The sequence below is a fragment of the Nyctibius grandis genome, chromosome 9 (genome assembly GCF_013368605.1).
Source record: "Nyctibius grandis isolate bNycGra1 chromosome 9, bNycGra1.pri, whole genome shotgun sequence".
Classification (NCBI taxonomy): Eukaryota; Metazoa; Chordata; class Aves; order Nyctibiiformes; family Nyctibiidae; genus Nyctibius; species Nyctibius grandis.
Genome location: NC_090666.1, coordinates 21,249,345 through 21,259,719, shown reverse-complemented (window position 1 = coordinate 21,259,719; position 10,375 = coordinate 21,249,345). Strand labels below are relative to the sequence as shown.

The 10,375-nt window shown below is 61.8% G+C and overlaps 1 protein-coding gene across 2 annotated transcripts; it reads right to left on the bottom strand.

Moving 5' to 3' along the window:
• Nucleotides 1-35: 35 nt before the first annotated feature.
• ZNF142 (zinc finger protein 142) lies at nt 36-10,302 on the bottom strand. Of its 2 annotated transcripts, none has more exons than XM_068407245.1 (9): nt 10,220-10,302; nt 9,429-9,756; nt 8,183-8,821; nt 7,656-7,919; nt 6,335-7,147; nt 5,892-6,069; nt 1,990-5,227; nt 982-1,087; nt 36-628 (listed from the first exon to the last, which is right to left on the bottom strand). In XM_068407245.1, the coding sequence occupies exons 2-9, from the start codon at nt 9,709-9,711 to the stop codon at nt 129-131; spliced, it is 6,021 nt and encodes a 2,006-aa protein (XP_068263346.1). In that variant the 5' UTR covers nt 9,712-9,756; nt 10,220-10,302; the 3' UTR covers nt 36-128. The 2 variants fall into 2 exon arrangements, with proteins under 2 accessions (XP_068263346.1, XP_068263348.1); XM_068407247.1 differs by having other exon boundaries at nt 7,656-7,916.
• Nucleotides 10,303-10,375: the final 73 nt, after the last annotated feature.

The following is a 10,375-nucleotide window of genomic DNA, read 5'->3' as shown; positions in this document are numbered from 1 at the left end:
TAAAAGGAGCTGAGAGATTTCTTTTATACAGCTGCATATTTTACATCCCATATACATATATGCCTATACACACACATCTCTGCAGCAGGCCTAAGCCATGGGGACCTTAAAGCAGTCAGGATTTGGCCTCACTGCAAAGTGCCGTCCCTCTCTGCAGGGCACCCTCCTTCCTGCTCTGTCCGGAGGGGCTCCTCAGCCCGGCTCTCCCGCTGCACAGCATGGAGGTGGACGGTGGGCGCGGTGGGGTCCTTGCCCACCCCCTGGCTGGGGTCACCGGCCCCACGCTCGGGGTGATGCCGCTGGATGTGTTTGATGACCTGGAACTTCTGCTTGGCCTTGTAGGGGCAGTAGCGGCAGAAGAAGGGGTGCTCGTTGGTGTGGGTCAGGTAATGGTGGCGCAGGCCGGCCGCCCAGCGGAAAGCCCGCCCGCAGGCGTTGCAGACGTAGGGCTTCTCCTCGCTGTGCTTCTTCAGGTGGGTCTTGAGGAGGAAGCGGGTCTTGAAGGCCTTGCCGCACTGCTCGCAGATGAAGGAGCGGGCCTCCCGGTGCCGTGTCTCCTTGTGCACCCGCAGGGCGTCTGCCCGGTTGGTGCGGTACTCGCACTCATCGCAGCGGTACGGCTTCAGGCCTACAGCGAAGGGGAAGGGGCTGGGATGGGGGTACGGTGCCCTCCCTCCTGCGGGTCTCCCCATCCCTGTAATGGCATCAGTCCTCAGGGACCCCCCCTACACACCATCCTCAGTGCTGGGAAGGTGCAGCCTGCCAGCAGGCACCTCAAACCCCCAAATTTCCAAGGCACCGTGCCTTGGCCCCTGGGGTCCGTATCGCCTCACCTTCCCTCCTGCCCTGGGGCACCAGCACATCAGAACGTGCTGCTCCCCAACTGCTGGGGGTCCTCCCCCGCTTACAGCTGGACCACTGGTAGCAAGGGAAGCATGGAGCTGGGGTCCCCACAGCCCGTCCCCAGTGGGCAGCACTCACCGGTGTGCTTCGTCATGTGGTACTTGAGCTGGTTTACCCACTTGCACTTGTAGCCGCATTCGGGGCAGAGGTATTTCCGCTCCTCCTTGTGGATCCGCATGTGGTACTGGGTACAGGGCGAGAGAGCAGGGTCAGGATGAGGCCCTGCCACCTGCCGTGGGAACGTGCAGGGCTCTGAGGTGCCAGCAAGGGGCTTGAAGACAGCTCTGACATCTCAAACCGCGTGAGGCAAGGAGGGCTGCCTGCTTGCCTGGCAGACTATGGGCAGGGGTGATCCACAGTGGGGTCAGGACGAGACCCTCATCCTGCTGAGCTTGCTCTGTCCCAGCCTGCAGAGGGGCACCAGTTTGGTATTTAGGGCAAAGTCCAGGTGAAAACCCAGCTCAACAGAGCTAGCCCTTGAGCCGAGCATGTTGCGCAGCCTCGCCCAGGCGGCCCCAGAGGGCTCCAGCTCAGCCTGGCCATTAAAAAAGTCAATATTTCTTTTAGCAAAACCAGACCATTTTCCCCTCCATTACCCCACACCTGGCCCTCCTGTTCTAGGAAAGGCCCTTTACCATGCACAAGGACGCTAATCACCTACAGAAATGAGGGCAGGGTCCGGCTCTGCTTGCAGGGAAGCTGAGCTTTCCCTGCATGGTGTCTAACTGGTGCCACAGGGCACATTGCTAGCCAGTGAGCAGCCAAACTTGGCTTCGAGTGGTGCAAGGCTGCACCCAGAGGACACTAGAGATGTCAGCAGGAAGAGGAGTGAACTTGGACAGCTGCCCACCTTCTTGCTTTGCTACAAATCCCTCTTCCCCTTAATCTGCAACAGCAGGGAGCAGGGAAAAACATACTGTACCCACAGGAGTTTTATCCGCTCATCTCCTATTCCTGTATGAGCCGCAGAAGAGGACAGAGGACAAAACGTCCCCTTGGGAGTTTCTTCTTCCCCAAATCCCTGTGCCTGGCTCCCCCCCAACCCATGTAGATGCAATAGGATATATCCCCAAGCAGGGCTCTCACCTTGAGACGTGAGGGGTCAGCGCAGGCGTATTTACAGAGGTGGCACTTGTAGGGCTTCTCGCCGGTGTGGATGCGGATGTGCCACGTGATCTTCTGCCTGTTCTTGGTGGTGTACTCGCAGTCCGCGCACTTGTACACGCGGGTACCCCCATGGCCCTTCATATGCTGGTCGAAGACGAGCTGGTGGCGGCAGGCAAAGTCGCAGAAGGGGCACCGCAGGGGTTTGTCCTGGGGGGCGGCCGGCTCGTGGCTCTCCACGTAATGCCGCACCAGCTGCTGCCGCTCCTTGGCCGCAAAGCTGCACAGCTCACAGCGGTGGCTGAAATGCTGCGTCTTGTGCTCCTCCAGCGCCTCCCGGGTGGGGAAGGTCTCCTTGCAGGTGCCGCACTCCAGGTGCGGGTGCTGCTTCTGCTCGTGGCACTTGAGCGTGGCCTCGCTGTGGCACACGAAGCCGCAGCGCGGGCAGCCGTAGGACACCTTCTCCTCGTGACGCCGCAGGACGTGCTGCTTGAGGGCCGTCTCGGAGCTGAAGCGAGCCTCGCAGCGGGAGCAGCTGAAGTTGAGCTCGCCGCGGTGGCAGCTGTTGACGTGGCGGGTGATGTCGTTCTGCAGGTAGCTGCTGTAGTCGCAGAGCGGGCAGAAGTGGGTGGGGGTCTTCTCGTGTACCCGCAGGCGGTGGATGCGCAGCTTGGAGTTGGTGCCGAAGGTCTGGCTGCAGATGCCGCAGGCGATGCGCCCCACGCCGGTGTGCAGGGACTGGTGGGCTTCCAGGCGGTAGCGCCGCGTGGTGCTGAACTCGCAGTAGCGGCACTTGTGCGGCTTCACCCCCTCGTGCTTGATGCGGACGTGCTGCCGTAGGCAGCGGGCCTGCTTGCAGGTGAACTCACACTGGCAGCACTGCAGCTGCGGCCGCTTGCTGTAGTGCTTGCGGTGCAGCTTATGGTGCAGCCGCAGGGCTTTGGCCACCTTGGAGGTGAAGGGGCAGGAGGCACAGCGAAACTCACCCAGCACCACGCAGCCCCTCTTCTTGTGCGTGTTCATGGCCCGTTCTTGATGGCAGGTGAAGGGGCATGTGGGGCAGGAGAAACGCCTTCTCTTGGGCAGGGTGGATTTTTGGGGGGCTGCATCCAGGGGGAGCTCAGTGGGCTGGCCCATCTCAACACTGGCTGGGTCCCCTTTGGGGAGCTCGGTGCTTTGGGGTCCATCCTTTTCAGGATGCACGACGTGCTTCTTGGCACAGTGACTCTTGAGGGCCCGCCGGGAGTGGAAGGCCTCAGGGCACAGGGAGCACCAGAACTGCTCCAGGCTCCGGCACCCGTCCTCCACGTGGGAGGTGATGGTGGAGACACGGGAGCACACGAAGGAGCAGGCGTTGCAGTGCAGCTTCCGTCCCTCCAGCCGGTATTTCTCTGAGGGTTTCGCAGGCTGGGGAGGACAAGCAGCTCCACCTGGGTCAGCCCCATCCCCTTGCTGGGGAGGCTCTTCTGCCCCATCTGTGCTGTCACCCGGCAGGGATTTCTTAGGGGCAGGACAGCCCAAGGCCCGTTCCCCAGCCAAAGGACTGCCTGCTGCCTGCGTTTTATCAGGCAGCAGTTCAGCTTCCCAGGGGCTCTCAGCATGCTCCGACTCCTCCGAGCCTCCCCTCTCGCTCTCCGCTGTTTCTGTACCGTTATCACCAGGCTGGTCAGCAGGTTGGCACAACCCAGGTGGCTTCTGACCAGCTGGTCTGAGGATCTTGTTCTTCTTCAGGAGGACCGGGCACTTCTTGAGGAGATGGGTGTTGAGGCCCCTTTGCTGCTTAAAGCTGGCGCCGCACTCACGGCACAGGAGCGGGGCCCGGCGGCTCTGGCAGCTGGCTTTGGAGTGCAGGGACATTGACTTCTCCTTCCGTGTGATGTACGAGCACTTCTCGCACTTAAAGATCTGGCTCTCTGACTGCACCACCAGCATCTGCACCCTGCCCTCCAGCACCAGCGTCTCCGCCTGCTCCTTGTCCTGCTTCCGCAGTGCCTTCAGCACCGACTCCGAGCCACCTCTGGCATAGTCACTGGAGGTGGCTGCATCCTCTGGGACAGGTGGGTGGCTCTGCTTGGCTGTTTTCAGCACGCTGAGCCAGGCCTCTGGCAGCTTGGCTTGGCTGGTCTCGCTCATCTCGGTGTCTGCCACCAGCTTGTGGTGGTCCAAGCATGACCCCTCAACGTGGCGCGTGGCCTCCTGCCTTAGGGAGTCTTTTCCCTGGCTGTCTCCTGCTGCTACCCTGTCATCCAGCCTCACAGCCTCATCCTCTTGTACATCTGCCTCTTCTTCCGCAAAGTCTGGGATGTCTTCAAGCGTATTGTCATTGTCCTCCAAGCCCAGGTCATCCCGGGAGCCCAGCATCTGGTAGGCTGCGGGAGGGTCTTTGCAGGACAGCATTTCCACGCTTGTCGGCTGCACCGCGCAGGACTCTCCAGTCAAATGCTCCAGGAGGGGGTCAGATGAGACGTTCAGCGCCTCCAAATGCAACATGCAGCTCTCTGCCACGTCTCCGGAAGCGGTGAGCTCAGTCGAGCCTGTGGCAGCATCTTCTCGCACGCAGTTATCTCCCAGGGCATCGCCAGCGGTGGGACAGCTCTGCTTCCCCTCACCCACACCTCTCTCCACCTCACTGCTGCTCTCTGGCAGAGCAGCATCCTGCCCAAGGAGAGGCACCACAAACACTTGCTGGTAGCCCTCTTCTCCCTGGGACTCCAGCTGGGACGGCTTTGCCTTCGCCCAGTGCTCCTTGCCCGCGAGGGGGGAGCTGGCATCCACACGCAGGGCTGTGCCGAGCTCGCAGCCGAAAAGCGCCTCGGATGAGCTGATCTCCAGCTCCTTGCTGGCATAGTTTTCCAGCCAGTCCTTGTCACCGGGGATGTAGCCATGAATCTTGCGCTTGTGGAAGAAGAGGCTGGTGTTGCTGAAGGTGCAGTAGGAGCAGAGGGCGCAGCGAAACTCCTTCTGCTTGGTGTGCTTGCAGTTCTCATGGTTCAGCAGCGCCTGCTTGTACTTGGTCTGGTAGGTGCAGTACTGGCACTGGAAGATGGGCACCTGGTAGTTCTGAGAGTGCTTCGCCTGCACGTGCTTCTGCAGCTCATACTTGCGCTTGCAAGCGAAGCCACACACCTCACAGATCAGACTTTTGCCCTGATGCCGCAGCTTGTGGCTGCTCAGCTGGTCGGCACGGTGGCACCGGTACGAGCACTGGTTACATTGGTATCTGTGGGGAAAGGGGGATTGGTCAGGCAGTGCGAGGAACCGGGGCAGGCTGAGCCCTGTCAGACACGCTGAGGTCTGCTTCCCCACCCTGGGCACACGGGGAAGGGGCACTGTTCGGTCTGACAGATCTGACCTTTGCCGCCTGGGCAGCTCTTACCAGAAGCAATTCCTCCCTGTAGTTTACATCCCCAGCCTGGGGACAGGAGGTAGATTCTCTGGGTATCCCATACAGTGACCGTGTCACGCCCACACACACACACATCACACTAGCAGCACCCCCAGCATCTCTGGAGGCAGACTAGACCCGAAGGAGGTGATAATACAGAGGCAGAAACACACTTTGGCAGAGTCCTGCACGCACTCAAGCTGGCCTTGGCCCACAAACATCAGCCGGGCCCATGAACCTGAGCCCAGACCTGCACTGATGTGATAATACACCTCCCTGGCAGCACAGAGACACCAAAGATAGCTTTGCCTCCACAGCATCATGCTGGCAACAGCCTGCAAGCTCAAAGACCACATTTCTTACATGCCAGACAGAGCAGGCTGTAGTCACACCCTCCAGGCATGAGAGCGAGTATGGCAGCCCAGAGCAGCAGACCCCCAGAGCAGGATTTGGAGAGCCCTGACTACGCTGCCAGGCCAGCGGAGCTGGGGGGTCGTACCGGAGATCTCCTGTATGCTTGCGCATGTGGACATTCAGGTACTGCTTCCACTTGGTGATGTACCCGCACTCGGTGCACATGAAGTTCTTGTCGTTGGAGTGGGTCAGCATGTGCTTGGACAAGTAGCTCACATCCCGGCACGTGAAGTCGCAGAGCTCACACTTGTGAGGTTTCTCTCCTGCAGGCAACACAGGAACACCCTCAGCACGACAGCCAGATAAGGCAGCATGGGCTGCCTTCCCCCGCAGGGAAACCAGCTCAGCAGGAGCTGGGGGTAACAGCAGGGATGAGGGCATGCCACGACTTCAGCCAAGCAACGCTAGGGTGGCAGAGCACGTGACGGGACCCAGGAGCCCTGACCCAGCCCTCCCTGCCCACCCCCAGCTGGGACAGGACGCCCCCATCCCGGTTCAGCTCTCAGGACCCCCAGAGGGGACACCCACCAGTGTGCAGCAGCATGTGCCGGATGAGCACCCTCTTGTGCGCGGTGGCAAAGGCGCACTCGGTGCACTTGTGGATCTTCTCGTTGGCGTGCATCTTGCCCACGTGGTCGTGAAACTCCACAGGGTTGAAAGTGGCGTAGGGGCAGAAGCTGCACTGGAGCTGCTCGCTGCCTGGGTGCCCCTGCTTCTTGTGCTTGCGGAAAATGTGCTTGTTGGAGCAGATGAAGTCGCACTGCTGGCAGTGGAAGGCGTAGTGGGTTTTTCGGTGAGCCTCCATGGCCTCGGCCGTGCCAAAGAGCAGCGAGCAGGCATGGTACTTGCACTCCACTGCCTTGATGCCGTGAGCATCCTTGAGGTGACGGACAAACTCCTTCCGATCCTCCGCACAGTAGTCACAGCCCCCCTGGAAGCAGCTCAGCTTCTTGGGCTCAGCTTTGTGAGTCTTCAAGTGCTCTTTGAGGGCCTGGCTGAGCTGAAACTTCTCCTTGCAGACAGGGCAGGAGTAAACGTCGGAGTAGAAGTTGGAGATGTCCTCGTGCATGCTGGCCATATGGCGGTTCAGGGCGTTCTTCTCCACCGAGCTGTAGTGGCAGAGCGGGCAGCGGTGGGCCTTCTCACCCGTCTCCCGCATCATGTGGATTTTCAGCTTGCTTTTGCTGGTGAAGTATTTGTGGCAGTTGGGGCACTGCAGGCTGGGGTCGGGGAAGTGCAGGTGCAGGTGCTCCACCAGGTGCGTCCGCTTCTTGAAGCACCGCTTGCACTCGGGGCACATATGGGTTTTGTAGAGGTACTCGGAGCCCTCCGCGACATCCCCTGTGAGAGCAGAGGAGGGGGAAGACATCAGCAGGGAAGAGACAGAGAGCACAGGCAGATGTTCTTCTCCCCAGTCCAGCTGTGCCAGGGTGAGGGCTTATCACACATGTGGTCATGCAACAGCTATCTACTTGGAGGTACTGTCCCCACCCCAAACCACCAGCACGGTTCAGGTTGGCTCTTTCCAGCTCAACGCTGATGATCCCGCGCAGCCTGAATCAGGCCTGCCCGCGTGCCCCCACTCCCTGGAGCCAGGCGGGCTTTTGCCTGAGCCTGGCAGAAGCTGGGGACGGGCAACAGGAGAGAAGGGACGTGTGTGCTTGGGCAGAGGGCAGGGAGAACAGTGCACTGGTACATGCAGAGATGTGGGGCTGCAGGACAGCACAAGACCCCCAGGTCCCACGAGCCCAGCCCACGTTTCATTGCCAGTCTCAAGGCCGTGCTGCTTGTTCATAAACAAAAAGCCTGAGCAGCTCCCGGTACGGCCCCGCAGTGCCCCGCATGCTACCTTTGAAGTGCTGTGCCTGCAGCACCCTGGCTTTTTCAGGGGCCACCTTCCCGTCCTTTTTGGCCTCGCCTTCGCAGGGGCTCTCGCCATCCTCCTCTGGTGACTCGTCCCCGTCACTGTCCGAGTCCTCTTCTCCAGCTGATGTTTTGCGCCCCTCCAAGGAGGCCTCCCCAGTGCCTGTGGGCTTTGCTGGCCTGGCTTCTGCTGTGGTGACTTCCCAGACAGGGTGGCAATTCCCCACCTCCTCCTGCCCTTCTTCTGCTGCTTCAGTGGGGAAAGACAATTATCATGATCCAGACAAGAGGGAGCCACCTCCCCTCACCCACACACATGCAAAAAGCCTCCTGGCTGAGATGCGGGGCACAAACTGTGCCGCAGGGAGGAAGGAAAGCTGCAGAAAGCCACCGAGGCGCAGGGCTCCCTGGCTCTCCAGCAGCACAGTCTCACCCCCCACTCCTCCCAGTTATAACTGGGACACAACCAGCCTCTGCAGCACCCACAGGCCCCGACCCCCCGTCCAGACGTACCTGATGGCAGGATGCAGCGCTGCTTGAGGCCATGGGGGGCCGAGCTGGGGGTGCTGCCTGTTGCTGGAGTCTCAGTGGGAGGCTCCGTGACGTGGCCCTTCCTGTGCTGCCAGAAGAGCTTGGCATTGGCTGTGACAAAGTCACAGTGGCCGCAGTGGAAGGGGAAGTGGGTGCGGTGGTGCTGTTCCATGGCTGAGCGGCTGGGGAAGAGCAGGGGGCAGGCACGGTAGGCACAGGACACGGGGGAGGCCCCGTGCAGGCGGCGCAGGTGGCTGCGCAGTTGCTTGCGGTCTTCCGCGGCGAAGCAGCAGCCCTTCTCGTGGCATGGCAGGGCTCCCAGTGGGGCACGGTGGGTCTTGAAGTGCTCCTTGAGTTCCCCAGGTTGCGCGAACGCCTCCCGGCAGACGGGGCACAGCAGGTGCTCAGGAGCAGAGCCCTCCTGCACACTGGCTCTGGGTGGCTCCGAGCCCCCTGGCTTGCTCTGGCCCTCGCTGGTGGGAGCTGACAGTGCCCCAGGGAGCTCCAGGTGGCCCGGGGGGGCCAGCAGCAGGCACTGATGCTGGGAGAGCAGGGAGGCCTCCGGGAAGCTCTGGCCACACCTCTCGCAAAAATACAGCTCCACCACTTTGACCAGCACCTCTGTAGGAAGCGAGGGGTGAGCGTTAGAAAGAGCTTTCACCAGGCCCAGACCCTTGGGACTAGCGGTTCAGTTCCAGCTCCGAACAAGGACAATAAACCCCTGTTGCTACAAATTACAGTTTGGAGAACCGCAGCCCTCTCCCTGCCCGGGGTATCCCAGCACGCATGTTCCCATCAGAGAGGGAACACCATCACCTGGGTGACCATGATGACCAGGTCTGTCCCTTAGCACCTTCAAGGCACCCAGAGACTGAAGGCCAGCTCGGCCCTGTTCCTAGCAGTCTGCCCCCACACTGGAACCTGCTGAGAAGTGTGCTGGGGGAGGCAGCCTGGGGTGGAGATCTCTGCCTGGTCCCTACTGACAGCCCAGAGTGACCCCCTCACCCGGCCTGAGGCTCCCACAGCCACCCTTCCCCATCCGCACACCCAGCCCGTGCCAGGACTGCGCCGAATGGTGGCACCAGACTCATGATGCATGCAGGGTCAGAGACAGGAGGGCACCATGGCGTCCCCAAGGTGCCAGCTGGAGGGGACAGGGGCCCTGGCCAGACTTCTCTCCCTCCATTGAGCGCCAAGGGGCCAATGCCTCCCTCCCTGCACCCCATACCTGTGGCGCTGGCCACATTGCCCAATGTCACGTTGCCAGCCACAGCCTCGATGAATATTTCCACGTTGCTTCCTTCAGCATGAGCCCCTTCCCCAGGCATCGACACCTCTGCCAGCAGCAAGTCCTGGCTGGCAGTCAGCGGGGGTGTCCCAGCCAGGCCGGTGCTGGCCACACCAGGGCTTCCCATGGCTCCTGCCTCTCCCAGGGTGGGCACGAGCAGCTCCGAGCACAGGGCCTCCATCTCCCTGCTGGCACCCTCAGACACAGCCACTTCTGTGCTCATTGCCACCAGGCACTGGCTTGGTGCCGGGCAGGAGGGCCTCTTGCTCTGAAACAGAAGAAAGCACTTTAAACAAGGGAGAACGCAGAAGCCCAGGGGTCAGTCCTACAGGATTTTAGGGGTCAGCCCACGGTGCCAGTCCCCAGGCAGGGGTACGAACCGGGGTATCTCAATCCCTTGTGCTGTCCCCCAGGTACACGGGGAACATGGGGGCACAGAGACCCCGGTACCATCCCCAAAGACACCCGGGGGCCTCTCCCTGAGCCCAACAGCCAGGGCCTGCTCCTCGGGCCTCGGTGGGCCCAGACCCAGGCCCAAACCCCAGACCCGGGCCCAGGTAAGGCCAAGCCCGGGCCCAACCCCCAGACCGGGGCCCAACCCCCAGCGAGGAGGTGCCTATCGCGAGTCCCCCCCGCGCGGCCGGGCCCGCCCCAGGCCCCTTGCTCCGCAGCTCCGGCCTGTCCCCACCGCCCCGGGCCGGGGACTCGGGCCGAGCCCCGGTGTCCCCCACCTCCAGCCCCGGCGCATGTCGGTGATGCACGCCGGGCGGGAGGGAGCGTCGCCCTTTGTGCAGCTCGCGCGGCCGCTCTGCTCTGCCCCGCCGCTCGCCCCGGCCCCGCTGTATGGTACGAGCCGGCAGCCGGCCGGAAGCGGCGCCGGGCGGAAG

Excerpts from the sequence above, each read along its gene's own strand:
- ZNF142 (XM_068407245.1), bottom strand. The coding sequence starts at position 9,711 with ATGAGCACAGAAGTGGCTGTGTCTGAGGGTGCCAGCAGGGAGATGGAG. Across the intron at positions 7,148-7,655 it reads GCAGGCACAGCACTTCAAAG|GGGATGTCGCGGAGGGCTCC; the intron begins GTAGCATGCGGG and ends CTGCTCTCACAG. Across the intron at positions 6,070-6,334 it reads GCACATGCTGCTGCACACTG|GAGAGAAACCTCACAAGTGT; the intron begins GTGGGTGTCCCC and ends TGTTGCCTGCAG.